Here is a 15,532-nt window from a genome sequence, read left to right on the forward strand (position 1 = left end):
CTGAACAATTGCAAAGATTTGAATTTATTGTTACTAAAGTTAAGGCTCTTTAAAAGGGGATTTACCATAAGGCATCTGGAGAGACCCAAGAAAAAAAATACTTGGTTTTCCAAATTTGAGGTCTCTCCTCATTAATTTGTTTCACATCCATTTTTTAATTTAAGTTTGGAAAATTTATTGTTTAGCTTAAGCACACAAAATTTGTGGTCCGAATTTAGATGTATGTAAGAGAAATCTCGACGTATGAATTTGGCATTCCATTTTGAATATTATTCCTTAATTTTTGTACTATTAGACATAAAACCATTATACTTTATTATCGTTATGTAAGTTATATAAAGGAACATTTCAGTTTGTAAAGTGTATCCCACACAGAAACTCAAACCAAACAGTATAATCAGTAAAGTTACCGAAAAGTTAAACCGTGAAAAAGAAGTTAAACAATAAAATGCCAAGGAAACACATTTCAGTTAGAGGAAATTTAAATAAGGAAAATTATTGTTGTTGATCAAATCAAATCAATTTAAAGGAAACTAAAAACGAAAACTAAAACTGAAATCGACTCGAAACGAAACGAATTGAATTAAATCCGTAGTAAAACAGCAACAAGAAGCAAAACATCATGTGATATCTATTTCAAAAATAAATCAATTGACAAACTAAAGAGAAGAAACCCTAACCATAACAAAAGCAGAATATAGTAAAATTAGCCTAAAGCCACGAAGCGTTCAGAAAGCGAAGTTTCGAAGACAAAGACGAAGATTTTTATCATTTCCCGTTGAAGAGTTACGTAAGATCCTGAACCACAGACCCATTGAGTATTAAAAACACACACATCAGCAAAATACATGGCTCGACTTTGACTCTCTCTCTCTCTCTCTCTATTTCTCGCCCCGCACTCTCACTCTATCTCTTTCTGTCTGTAGTGTTAGTCGAAATTCGGATTGTACGCGCATTCCCAAAATGTTCAACTCCTTGCTAACGTATTCCAGAAGGTTTTTTATAAGCATATACATAAACGTATACATACTTCTTATACACTAATCTAGGCTAACGTTGAATAAATTCTGAATGATTCGAACAGCACTCGCAATTTGCATTTACTGGGTGGTAAACATGTCCTTATAATCGTTTCACTTTTGATCCTAGATTGTAAGGTTCTATTTCAGAGTGTTTTAAAAAAAAGGAAATAAAATTAATACTTTTATTAATGTTGGTAAAATTTAATTTAATTTTTTTCCAAAAATATGTCCCAGAAGATTTTAAATAATACATATGATTGCCCACAAATCAAGACAAAGAATGAATTAATTCTTAATGATCCGAGCAGTACTAACAATTTAAATGTTCATTCTTCTAATTTGTTGAATTTAAGCTATCTGCAGTCTGCTATTTCCATCTTCAGAATATCTGCTTGTATCTTTGATCCTCTGTTTTCTTTTTGAAATTTTGTTTAATAAAGTCTCTGGAACATTTGGTTTGATGCTGCTAATTTTGTATATTGAATCTTATTGGGACATAATATTATTTTGCTTCTAATTAATGGTCTTGTTTTCTCTTTTATTCCAAAATATTTTTTGGGCCTGAGTATTGGAATGTGTTTCGCCTTCTTTCCTACGCTTTTGATTTTTGATCCTTTTCTATTCCCTATTTGTTCTCGGTGATTATTCCCGCAGGACCGCAGACGTATAGCTGCTGTTGGTCCCGATCCCTGAGCGGCTTGAAGCCCAGCTCGTCGGTGGGCACGCCGTACTGCTTCAGCTTGCACTCGTAGGTCTCCAGGAGGTCGTCGTGGGCCTTCCTGGCCTTGGCCACCTCGTAGCGCAGGTCCAGGATGATCTTGTTCTTCTCGTCGACGATGTTGCCCACCCGCTCGTCCAGGCTGGTTAGCTTTTCGGCGAAATTGGGGGCACAGGTGGCGATGGTCTCGTGCAGGACAATGCTGCGCTTTTCGTCCTCGCGCATCAGGGCGGCGATCTTGCGCTCCAGAAGGACGTTCTTCAGGCCGGTCTTCTGCTGGAGCTCCACGATGACGTCGTTGAACCGCTCCTTGAGTCCCTCCCGCTCCGCCACCAAGGAGTCGTTGCGCAGGATGAGCGTCTCCGCTTCCCAGGTGAGTCCTTTGACCTTCTTCTCCAGCCGAGTGTTGCGCACCTTGAGGCGACTTAGCTGCTGCTTGTCCCGCTCGTAGAACTCCAGCTTGCGGCGGTACTCGTTCAACTGGATGTTGGCATGCTCTAGGGGCTCCTTCAGTCGGCGATTCTCCGCCGCCGTGTCCGCAGCGATCCTGTCCGATCTCTCCGCCTGTTTGCGCAGGTGCTCCAGCTGTTCCTTCATGCTGCCAATTAGGGCCAGATTGTTCAGCGTAATGTCGTTGTAGTAGTTCTTCATGTCGTTGAAGGCCAGGTCGTGGTGGTCCTGCAGGTCCTTGATCTGCTGGTTCTTGCGCTCCTCCACCTCGAACATCTGGGTGCCGTAGAACAGGTCCAGCTTGGCCTTCTGCTCGATCATCTTCTCCTCGTGCAGCATCTCGTTGTCCTTGCGCTCGCGCTCGAACGTGATGCGTTGCTCCCTGCCAGGATCGAAAAACAATTAATTTTGTTATATTAACTGGGTTGTAAAAATGTGACAGATTTGGACACATATTACAGTCTTGTATAACGTAAAACATTCATTTATATAGAAGATGTTCTACCCAAAATAAAATGAATTTCAAAACTACGAAGCCCTGCCAGAACAAAAAATGGCTAAAACGATTGATTATGAGAGTTATGTTAAATATTAAAATCCCTTAATTGAATGAAATATATATTATTACTTCAAGAAATGTATTATTCAATTACTATTCTGAATTTTGAAAAATATGTATTCCTTTCAAGAGTCTTCGACATTATAACATAGATTAGAAACTGCAAATTTGGCTGGCCAGTTGGGCTTAACAAATCGATCTGGGACTATGGTTTTTCAGGGGGTACCCACAGCAGCTTCTCGTTGAAGTGGGCCTCCATTTGGCGCAGCTGCATCTCGCTCATCTCCATCCTTTCGCGGAGCATCCTGCGCAGCTGACGCTTGTCCCTCTGCAGTTCGTTCTCCTGCAGGACATGGTGCTCCTGGGCCAGCTTCAGCTGGGTCATCGCCTCAGCCCGGACCTCGCCCAGTTTATTGTGGTTCTCGAACTGCAGGTGCTTCATCTGCTGCATCACGTGCTTCGTGTCGATGTCCGCGAGGTCCTGCGTGGCCTCAATCTCCTTGTCCTTCTGCTGCAACTCATAGCGCGTCTCATCTGCACAGATACAAATAAAACAAGAATTGTTTTGATATTTAACAGAATCATTAATAATAACAAATCCAAAACTCACCCAACTGCTGGCGCGTTATCTCCCAAAAAGTGCGGATCTTGTCCCGCTCCAACTGGAAATAGTTCCGCTCCTCCCGCTCCCGATCCATTTCCGCCTTCAGCCGGAGGGCAAAGGCCTCCAGCTGGTCGCGGGTCATCGCCGAGGTGTCCACGCCATCGATGAGCACTAAGCATGGGGTATGTAATCAGCAATATGTATTATATACAATAGTAAAAAAAAAATACAAGTCTTAACAATCGGAAACTTGAAAATAACTGTCACGAAAATGGGTCCAAAAATTAATTAACGTTAAAATGAAAACTTTGAATGCAGATTTTTAGAGAATTAAATCAGAAGTCTTTAGAGGTATGTCACTTTGAAATCGGATCAAATTTGGTAAAGTTATGGACTGTGGAACTCCGATTGAGAGTCACCTTATTAAAACTCATCGGAAACTTAGAAATAAGTAACATGAAAATGGGTCCAAAATTTGATCAACGTTATAATGAAAATTTTGAATGCAGATTTTTAGAGAATTAAATCAGAAGTCTTTAGAGGTATGTCACTTTGAAATCGGATCAAATTTGGTAAAGTTATGGACTGTGGAACTCCGATTGAGAGTCACCTTATTAAAACTCATCGGAAACTTAGAAATAAGTAACATGAAAATGGGTCAAAAATTTGATCAACGTTAAAATGAAAATTTTGAATGCAGATTTTTAGAGAATTAAATCAGAAGTCTTTAGAGGTATGTCACTTTGAAATCCGACTAAATTTGGTAAAGTTATCGATTCTAGAAGTAGAATTTTGGGTGAAGCGGAATAAATCGTGATCAGCTTATAATGTTTTTTGTGAGTTTTTATATTATTATAATTTTGAGAACCGAAGGCAGATTTTGTTCTTAAAGCTAGCTTTTAAGCGAGTTAGTGAGAACTTTGGCCGCATATTTGGGGTTCCCGGCTTTATGGCAATTTAATGAGAGCGGCACGCTTGGCTACCCCTCATCCAAGAGCCCCTTTTTCCCCTTCTTCTTCTTTTCCCAATTTTTACCCCGGCCACGCCCCCTTTTCTTAGCCACTGCCCGCATATGTGGCCCAGCAGCAGACCGTGTTGTAATTGTTTTCTGTAATTGGCATCGTTGGCCGGCTGGTGCCAGGACTCGAACTAGGAAGGACTACCAGGACTACTAGGACTCTAACATGAACCACACCAGAGAAAATACCATTGCAGATTTGTAAAATGAAGGTACAAAACCCAAAGACTGTTCAGAAGATTGCAAATTGGCTTAAGGTTATCGGAAACTTAAATGGCTAATTATTTTAAGATCCCAAAAATAGTAATTTTTGTTAAATTGTTGTCAAATTTAGCAGCTTAAAGAATCCTTAAAAAAATGGTCTTTAAAGACCAACTGATTTTTCTCAGTGAATGCATAGAAACAATTATGTGCGTTAGATGTCCTTTGGAGCGAGGGGAGGGGCGGGGTCAGGGGTCAGGGGCAAATGCAGTGGGCTCACTCGTGGAAATTAAGTGGACAGTTTGGCCCCCATTTTTTCCTCTTAATTTTTGGGCTGCAAGACTCCGCCAAAGCAATTGCATCGGGAATTTCTTGTCCGCAGTGCTCCTCCGTTTCCCCCTTGTCCCCGCTCCTCTCCTCACGCAGATTATCGTTATTTACTAATTGTTTTGCTTGGCCTTTTTAAATTGCCCTGAATGACCAATGTCCGCCATTCCAGCTGCCCAGATATCCTGGAACCCAGTGGCACCCTGCTGCCATTAATGTTCCGAAAATGAATTGCCAGGCAGTCCTCGTCCTTGTTCCGTTTGCTCCTCGTGGAAAGGCTTTAACAGCCGGCGTCCTTAAAGAGGACACATTACGAATTCTGGAATAACTAGCTTATTTCGATATTCAAGTGCTATGCGAAAAGGGTTCACCGTTATTTTTATATGGCATTTTTAAAACCGGATGTATATAACGAGAATGTGTTTTCAAAAACCGAAGAGAAAATAATAATTTATAAAAATATGTTATTAAAATAATTATAAATATAGACATCTTACAACTTCTTTAAAATATGAAAACAAATATAATTAAAATAAAATGTATTATTTATAATTAAATTAAATATATTTAAATTGAGCTTTACTTACCTGGCAATTTTTTGCCCTTCTTGCCCTTTTTCCCCTTCGGCGGCTGTAAGAAAAATGTATATTAAAGAACAAATTTAGCCTGTAAGATATTCAAATATTGCAATGGAATATAATAATTATAAAGTCTTCTTATAATCATTTCAAAACAGCAAATATTTCCTATAAAATATGATAACAAACAATATTTTAAAAGACAACCTGTAAGTCCTTAAAATAAACTAAAATAAATCTCTAGAAATTAAACAACAACCGGCTTCTTTGAGCTGAGCTCAAATCTCAAGTTAAAGTCGCCGCTGAACTTGCCCCAAAGAATTTCCACATTTGTCTATGCAAATTGTATGCGCTTTCCCCGCAGGAAAATGAAAATGGGGGATTGCGCAATTGTCGTCTGCAGCTCGCAACTATTTTTCGCACTTTAAATCCTTTAACAACGCTTAATTCGATTCCTTCCACGTGGGAGAAAGGCGGGGAGCTGCCATCGTCGCTTTAAATAATGTGATGGCGCGGCTTTCAAAACAATTTCGCAACAGCTGTTGGCTGTTGGCTGCTGGCTTATTGCATATTTTATGACTGCAAATTATTCAAAAATTTTCGAAGCCGCCTGCGCCCGGCGACCGCGCTTTCGCCATGTCCAAAGGCGCAAAATATATATAAATAAATATATGTATCGGACGGAAAAAAGGCGGATATATGTTGGGGGGCAGGTCTATACATAAACAAATGATCGAAAATAGACAACTACCGAAAGAAGGAGAATCGAGGGGGCTCAAAGGACTTGGCTGCAATAAATGTAAAGCAGAGCCACGGTAACAGAAAATCGCCAAGTGTTTGGCACTTACAATAAGTTGTAACCTGTCAAATTTCAAAAGGTGCATATTAATTTTTGCTTGAATAAATGCTAATCTGTTTCTTTTTAATTGTTTCTTAAAATCAGAAGGAAAGATTTTATTAACTTATAGAAATAACTATTATTCTTTACTATTATTAAGCGTATAATACAAAATTGTTACCAACTGTATACATTTTTTTCAAGTGCCAGGGTTAATTCTGTATTAAGCGCTCGTTGTCAAGTCTGTTGACCAGCCAGGCTTCACTGTACCCCATTCGCGAAGTGCAGTTTGTATATGCAAAAACAGCAACAGCCTGGCTTGGCATGAAAAATTGAATGCGCCGCTTGCAGTGCAACTGAAACTGAAAAACTGAGACCGAAAGGAGCAGCGGAACGGGACCGGAAATCGGAAATCGGAAATCGGAAGGAGGCGGAAGCTGCTGGCCAAGCAGTGCGGGCTTACGAGGATGCACTGCTTCGTTGATGCCACGCTGATTTAACAACTTATTACTCACCATGCTGCTGCCGGTTCTTCCTTACGATTCTTCTGCTCTAAAAAGGACCTTTACACTCCGGATTTCTCCTGCCAACTGAACCGCCGATGTCCTGCCGTCCAACAACAAAACAAACGATATCGATAAAGCAGTTACAATGTGCGGGTGTTGGTGTCTGTGTACGTGTACATGTATGAGTGTGGGTTACCGGGCAACCAAAAGCAAAGGTTGAAGGTTAAAACTCTGTTTTTCGGCGCTCTCTTCTCTCGATTATTTTTCGGGGGCGAAGGGAATGTGCTGGAACAATCGGAATATAGTGAGAATTTTTACAGTTATCACCTGGGTTTCTGGGAGGAAAAATGTTGAATGGGTCAAACCTTTTAATAGTTGGGGAAAGTACTAAACCGTATAAAGAAGAATATGTTTTACCTATTTGAAAAGCCTTTATCAATACTAACCCTCTAAAATACTTAATTATTAGCGAAATGCCAAGCCTAACCAATACATATATAACTTATGTGAAAAGTAATAGGCGCATTACTTTTCAAGAAACATATAATTTTCTTCTGATTCAATTTATAATACAGATGCTCATAAACTAAAAAAATCCTAAGTAAAATGCTAGAAACTCAGAATAAATGACACCTACTTTTGGCAGTATCCGCTTACTTTATACAGTGCCCGGCATTAGTTTGCTGCCCAAGCCAGTGAAAACCGAAAAGCCAGACCAGACCAGACTCTTTCTCTTATCGCCGTCTGCTGTCTGCTTCCTATAAATGGTCTCTTGAATTTTCCTCCTGCATTTCCCCTCCCAGAATTTTCCCCCTGCATTTCCCCTCCCAGAATTTCCACCCTGCATTTCCCCCATCCAGAATTTGCCCTGCATCTGTTTGTTTATTTGCCCGTTTGTTTGGCGGACTTTAAATGCTGATGGCACTGCAGTCTCTGCTCTTGACTGGCTAATTTGATGATTTCGTGAAATACGATATTATCAGGAAGCCGGCAGATCCTCGGCTCCTTTGCTGCTGCTTGATGGCCCAGAAAATCTCGCTCGAATCAACTTTATTAGTGCCTTGAATAACAGACAGCCACCTATGGCCTGCGAAATTCCCCAGAAACTCCGGCACTTTCTCGCCTTAATTAATGTTCGGTGGGCGGGCCGGTTGGGTAAACAAAGGCATATTGCTGACTTTCGGCGGCTCTCCGGTTAAATGCTTTAATTGAAATTAATAACCGCAGCCAGTTTGGCCAGTTGGGCAGTTGAAACGAGAACCCCGTGGCTTTCGCATGGCACAACATTTTGGGACCGCCACACAGACACCGAGAATTTTCAATTGTTTTCATTAAAAGTCAATTTCTGATAGCGAAGATGCTGTGGCTGCTACACAGTAAAAAAATAAATGTATTCGCTTATTAAAAGTATTTGAAATTAACTAACAAAATAATACAGTATAAATTTGTTAAGCAATACTAACTCCATTAACTCTTTACCTATTTTCAAAAACTAGAAAATGCGAAAGATTATATTAATGTTTAATACTTTAACTAAGACGCTATTGAATTCAGCATGTTACCAACTTGTTTTATTATTGGAATGTGTAAGCAATTTAAGAAATAGGTGTTCCTTCCAAAAGTACATACGAATATTTTTCCAGCTGCAACAAACACTTACATTTTTTTCTGTGCACCTTCAACCCTTTTTCGCCACTTCTCCTTCTGCCCTGCATAATTTTTGTTTCATTTTATTCTGGCCAACGGCTGCGGTCGGTCATGGCCCATTGAGTTCCGTAACGGCTGTCAAGGGTTAAGGCGGCGGGGGTAGGGGGTTGGGGCTGAGCAAAGCACTGATTGAAAGTGAAAGTATTTAAAATATGATTAGAAAATTTGCTTATCGAGGTCGAGGTGTGCTTTGCTTTAAAATGGAAAACTTAAAGAGCAAAATTCGACTAAATAAATAAAATTATATAAAGCTTGGTTTAGTACCTACCAACTGTAAGGTTTAATAATTTAAAAAAAGCTTTCTCAGCTGCACAAACAGTGAGTCATTTAGCTACGCTTTATTTTGGACAAATTATAACATTTAAACTATTAAAAATTCTGAAAACACCAACCTGAGTTTTTTTTGATTGTATGTGTTCTCAGCTGCACAAAATAGTCATTCTTTAGGCTGTGCGTCTTATTTTGACAAAGTTACAACAAAAAGCCCATAAAAGTGTGTTTTTTTGATAGCCAAGATCTGGAAAAAATCAGTCCGATTTTTATGTTTTTTGATCAAAACCGTTGGAAAGAATGATCAGATCTTGGAATGTCATACCTCGTTGAATTCGTTACAAAATTTCCAAGCCATTGGTATTCTCAGCTAAAAAATTTTATTTTTGACCATTTTTCGCAAAAATTCAAGGGGTACCCCTTATGAAAAATGCGAAATTTGGCCATAAAATATTTTTTTTCGAAAATCGAACAGGAATTGATAGATCATGCTGTCAGCTGCACATAAAAGTAAGTCGTTTAGCTGTGCCTTATATTTTGAACAACTTAGAACAAAAAATCCATAAAAAGTCACAATATGTAATTAAAAATAGAAATGTTGAGATGTCTTATCTCTGAACTTTTAATAGAAATGGATCAGATCGAACAATTTATATGGGATCTCATATTCAAATTGACCATTCATATGTTGACCATTTATTATTGCGATAAATGTCAGCGCAGTTGATGCAGCTGCAGACAAACCTATGGTAAAGTATATATGTACTGGGGAGTGTGGAAATTCGGAGGATTTTCCGAAGGGGTTGAGGAGTGGGTGGGACAGTGCTCATTGCGGTGGCAAAAGTTATTTGCTGTGTTATTTTCACAACAACTTCCGCTCGGCGCAGAAACGGATATCCTGCCTCTGAGTGAGAGATCCAGATATGTACGAGTATATATAGAATGGATATAGATGTGGGTGGGGGCGGGGGGTCGTGAAAAGTTGTTGGTGCAGCTGGTCCGACGCCTTGTCTTGTCTGTTGTTAGCTGAAAACCCCTCGACCGTCCCTCGCCATATGCAAAATTCTGCTTTTACAACTCCTCGGCTCAAACTTTGACTTGCGACCCAAACCCTGGCAATTTAAACTTTCTGATTAATTTTAATAAATATATTTTTGTCCTTTATTTGTAGAATTTGTTCGTTTACCATATAATATATATAATTTGTCTTGTATATATATGCTTGTTTATTTATTATATATTAGTTATACTGTACTTTATGCGTTTACTGCTTGGTTTATATAGAGCGGCTCTCCATTTTTCAGGGGGTTATCAAGAGAACTTTGATTAAGCTTCAGTTTGTTTTTTGGGTGAACGTCTGTGTGATCGATCCTTAAATCCATCCTAAATACATATTACAGTTTATCCTCGTTGGCTATATACATTTTATTTTTAGCTTTAACTTTTGTTTATGAGCTGTCTTATATACAATTCTTAGGCTTAAAGTAATCGTAATTTAAAAGCAACGCAATGAGAACTTAATTTATTACACATTTAAATGGATTGTTAGCCACAACAAAACTATATACAGAATGTGAAAAGTCGAAGGATACCAGGATTCTATAACATTTCCTCTAGTTTCTCTTATTTATTTTCGTTCAGCATTTAGGTCTGCTAATAATGGCACATAATATTATTGTGTATTTCGATTTTTTGATATAAGTACAGTACCATATAGAGAGATATATCCCGCTTAGCATATGAACAACCTTTAATGGCTCTGATTCTTTTAGAGTCCATCTGTATAACTATGATTTCCATTTCTATATATGTCGTTTTTTTTTACAAATTTCCATTACGAATTTATCTTTTGCTTATTTTGCTTTATACACGAACCAAACAAACTGGTTATATGCAGTTGTGTTCAAAAAAATAGGAATATAAGAAAGTCTTGAAAAAATCTAAAAGTAGTTATTTAAAAGAACGTTGCTTTATTTTTGATTATAGTAACATTTACTACCATTTATTTTAAATATTGAAAGGTTCTTTGCAAAGCTAAAATTGTTAAAGCATTAAAAATGAAGATGCTTTAACTAAATATTTAATGCTTAATAAATATATTAATATAAGATGTTTTTTAAGTTCTTGAAAAGCTGAAACAATTTCGAAATCATTTAGTATTATTCTGTGGCCTTTAAGGCATCGCTATTATTTTGAACACAACTGTATCGCCATATATATATATAAATATATATAAATATGCGTAGGGGGTTGCTTAGATGTTGTGGCTAGATTTGGTTTTATTGTTGCAGCGGCAGCACAAAGCAGCTCTTAATTAAAACGCAACAAATGCACAAAGGATCCTGCAGCAGGACAACTGTTGCACAATGGGGCTGAGCAGGACTCGAATAAAATTTCAATTAAATCAATTCGAGCATGTGGCCAGAGGGGTCCAGTGTCAAGTGTCTTGAGTACCAAGTTCCGAGTACTGACTGCTGACTACTGACTACTGAGTACGAGTCCTTCGTCCTGCGTCCTTCGAGTGCTGCCCACACACACGAGCAACATGCAACTTGCAACCAGCAACCAGCAACCTGAAGCAGCTTTAATTGAATTTCTGCTGCTGGAGTGGCTTGTTATCTCGTATTTGTTTAATTTTATTTCTCGCTCGGCCGCCCGGCAATCTGCATCAACTGATGAAATGATACGACTGCAAGCCAAAAATTCGGATCAAGCTGGGCTATTTGCCATGGCCAAATAAAAAAACAGAGAAAAAAAAAACAGTCAAATCAAACAAATGTTTAGAAGGTGTATAAAGTAGAAGGGGAAGTGGTAGAAAGAAAATATATTACATTTTGTGAAGCATTTAATAAATATTTTTGCATTCCGAGACTTTTTATAAATTTAAATACAAGTTTATATAAATAACTTGTTTATTATTCAGTTTTTGCCCAATTCTTAGGCAATTAAAAAATATGTTCTTAATTTTAACTTGTTTCAATCATTTTAATCGAACCTTTTTAGCAGTGTTTCACTTATTGAGCCAGCTGTTGCTGGTCAGCCGCTTGTCAGCCATTGAGACATTACAAAGCGAAGCCATTTACCAGGATACCAGGATCCACTCACACACATGTGTACCTACTGCGCACCAACACACTCACACTGCCACACTTTCAGTGCCATACGCTTATAGGAATATTCAAGCCGACACTCATTTCATTATTAAATCAAAAAAGTTGAGTAAATTTTAGCCAGCGGCTGACAGACCCCGTACTTATTTTGCTCATATTTTCCCTATATTTTCCTCTCATTTTCCCCTACGTATTATCCCTCTGCCACGCCCGCTCGCTTTTCCCCGCCCCCTTTATGTGTGTGTAACAATTCAACTTGATTGCCATTTGTTTTAGCGAGCTGCTGCCCCGTCTTTTCCCCGGAAAATGCGGAAAATGTTTTGCGGCCAACACACGCACACAAGTACATTTTCCGCCAACCCCCTGCCACGCCCCCTGCCCGCCCAACGTCAAGTAAGCGGTGTATTCAATTAAACTTCCGTCAAACATGAAGCAAACTCCCAAACTCCCCCTGCATTTTCCTCTTGCCTTGGGGTTATAAAATAAACATGTTGCCACACACAAAATTTAAATAGATACAAGTTCGCCACACTGCATAACACAATAAACCGCAGTAAAACAAAGGCGGTTGGAAAAAAATACGCCAAAAGAATGGCCACGAAAATTATGACGAGCATAAAGGAGAGCAAGGATATAATTCAGGCTGAGGATGGCCAAGAAACGTCCTGTTGGGAAAGTATATCTGAAGACTTTCGGAAGCGAATCTCAGGTAACCAGAAAAACAAATAAGTAATAAAAATGTTTAAGTCATTACTAAGATAGGAAAAGAAAACACCAAAGAGATGAAATTAAAAATAGTCACTAAGCTAAAAGTTCGGTTTAATCTCAGATAGATAGCCAGGAAACTTGAATCTAATCAAAATACAAAAATAAATTGCTAAGTATATAAATTTGAAATTCCATAAAAAAAATATAAACTTTTAAAAGATTAAAAAGTCTTTTGAAATCAATGAAAGTTCAATATCGTTTTAGTGATCTTAATTTTTGTGGCTAAGATACAACATTATTGATAATATAAATATTTACTATTTTTTCCAACGAAAAGCACTTAAAGACTAGGAGGAATGTCTGTACCGTTTTCCCATGTTCCTTACTTTTAAAAACCGTTTTCCCCACGCATTCTCTTTTTCCCTGGCCTAAAAACAAAAGCAACTTAAAGACAGCAGTCACAGCGAGGAATGATAAAAAGGGAAATGCGAAATTAAAATACAATTTGACGGCATCAAATAGAGCAATTAAGCGCTCCACCCCGCCACACCCACTCAACGCCTCACTTTTTCCCCGCCCACAAAAGTAGGCAACACTTGGATAGAAAGGGACAGCAGGACCCACACGCACACACACACACACAGTGGTGCTCGGGAAAACTTGATTACAAGTGTCGCGGAAAGCCCCAAAAAACAACTCAAACTGCGGCTCCGTAACAATCATAAGCAGCAAAATGCACATGTACACTGACAAAAAGGCTTTAAGTCACCAAAAATGCACAATTGTACTCAAAAAATATAGAGCAATAATTTAAAATTTATAAAATATATATAATTGACAGGCTATTTAAAAAGATAATCATTAAGAAAACATAAATTTGAATGAATGCTGAAAATATCTTGTACTATGTTAATTATTTTAATAGAAAGAATATTTAAAGCGGCAGCGTTTCAGAATAAATATAAATTGGGTAACAATTAAAAAATATTTTTCCCTCTGTAATTGTCCTTTTGTGCATGTTTGTCTGGCATTATTGCTGCTGTGTATTTATATTTGTTGTGCCATTTACGCAATCCAACAAAGGACAACAAAGGATGCGCGATTTTAAAGGCAGCAATTGTGGCAGCAGCAGCAACAAGGATAACAACAAAAGAAGTTGCTGCAGCAGCAACAATACGAGTGATATGAGCAGCAGCAACATCCCCGCGGCAACATCAGCTTTAGAATTAGCTCAAGTGGCAAGAACTGCAATAATAATAGAAATACCCCACTAAAATGAAGTAGTTGGCAATTTGGAAATACTAAAATAGGATTTCAGAGTTTAATTTAAGCTCAGTTCATTTGAAATACAAAACCAGCTATTTGAACTGTTATTTAGGGCCAAACAAATTAACACATTTGACCATTTTGGTTATTAAATGAAGGCCCTTTTGAAGCAGCAATCTTTTAAATATTAAAAGAAAATGTAAATGTTTGGCAGAGCTTTTCCTGTAGTAACATGAGGTGACTGGCAAACAAGCAACATCAACATTAACACGAGCAGCAACAACACCATCAACGGACAATGGCGGCAGCAACTGCAGCAGCAGTAGCAGCAACACCAACTTGCACAGCAGCAACTTGCAACATCAGGAAAAGTGTTGCTGCCGGTTGACTAGTTCTCGATGTTGTACGTTGCTGCTTGGCTTCCTTTTCTTGGGGTCTGTGTAATTTGAAACACTTGTGTCAACGTGGCTAAAACACCCCCACATTTCGGTCCCTCCCTTAACCCACTAAAGCCCCTGCTGCTGACATGTTTCTTTGGGTTGCTGCTGTTGCTGATGTTGCTGCTGTGTTCATGTTGCTGTTGCTGCGGTTGTCAGCGTCTTATTATCATCATCAGTGGCAGCTTTTGGCGGTTTTGTATATTTGTAGCTGTCTTCGTTATTTTTTTTTATTTTAGTTTTAAGTTCTGGCAGAGAATTGTTTTGGGCTTTTCGGGGGTTTGGGGTCGGGTGGCTGCTTCTTACAATGAAATTCACTTTGCCAAAAAGTTTTCATTTCATTAAAAACGAGGCTGTGTGGGTGTGATATGTGTGTGTGGTTAACTGACATGCAAGTAATTCATCAAAAGCAAATGCAACGCAGATGGGAGCCGAGAGTTTTCTGTGTCCACAACTTGTGCCCCACAGCTGCCTACACACACACACACTTAAAAAAAAACACACACACACTCACACACATGTACATACATTTAAAAACACACACATACTCAGCTGCGAAGACAAGACGTTGCAACAAAAACAAAAATAAAAATAATAAATAAAAACACTCCGCTGCAAAGACTTGAAAAATAAAACAGAAAGAAACTGAAAGTTTTGGCAAACACCAAGAAATAGTTGGTACAACAGGGGTTAAGCGCAGGGCCAGAGGGGTTAAGAGCAGCATATGAAAGGGTTAAGAGGGAGGACGGGGTAAGGGGTTAAAAGGCATCACAGCTTGTGTGCAAATAATTTGCATAAAAATGAGAAATTTAATTATTTTTAAAGGCACAGCATACAGCAACACAATTAACAAATCTGTTGAAAAAATAAATTGTAAAAGGGGTGTCCTTTTCAAAACCTATTTATCATAACCCCATCCTCCTTTCCTGAACCTTACAAATGTCAATCAAAGTTGAACAAATGAACAGAAGTTATCCAAAAGTAGCCCAAATTAACGAATAACAAGGAAAAAGTAAAAGAAATCATTTCTTTTCTACAAATCAAAAAGTTTTCCTTTATTTTTGTGTGTTACTTTTTCATATTAATTGACCTTTCGAAAGTTGTATAAATCGGTTTGGGAAATTGGAAATTGGTAAAAAAAAGGTGTGTCAGCCGCCAAAATTTAAATGAGAAAATCAACAAAAAGTTGGCCGCAAAAAGGGTTGATTAATAA

General features: G+C 38.4%; 1 protein-coding gene across 2 annotated transcripts; it reads right to left on the bottom strand.

Annotated features, from left to right (window-relative positions):
• Window positions 1-1,222: 1,222 nt before the first annotated feature.
• LOC108039335 (dynein regulatory complex subunit 4) lies at window positions 1,223-7,121 on the bottom strand. Of its 2 annotated transcripts, XM_017116297.1 has the most exons (6): window positions 7,018-7,107; window positions 6,831-6,921; window positions 5,487-5,529; window positions 3,360-3,524; window positions 2,980-3,283; window positions 1,223-2,572 (listed from the first exon to the last, which is right to left on the bottom strand). In XM_017116297.1, the coding sequence occupies exons 2-6, from the start codon at window positions 6,831-6,833 to the stop codon at window positions 1,648-1,650; spliced, it is 1,440 nt and encodes a 479-aa protein (XP_016971786.1). In that variant the 5' UTR covers window positions 6,834-6,921; window positions 7,018-7,107; the 3' UTR covers window positions 1,223-1,647. The 2 variants fall into 2 exon arrangements, with proteins under 2 accessions (XP_016971786.1, XP_016971785.1); XM_017116296.2 differs by having other exon boundaries at window positions 6,831-7,121.
• Window positions 7,122-15,532: the final 8,411 nt, after the last annotated feature.

This window comes from Drosophila rhopaloa, unplaced genomic scaffold, assembly GCF_018152115.1.
Source record: "Drosophila rhopaloa isolate 14029-0021.01 unplaced genomic scaffold, ASM1815211v1 contig_3, whole genome shotgun sequence".
Taxonomy (NCBI): Eukaryota; Metazoa; Arthropoda; class Insecta; order Diptera; family Drosophilidae; genus Drosophila; species Drosophila rhopaloa.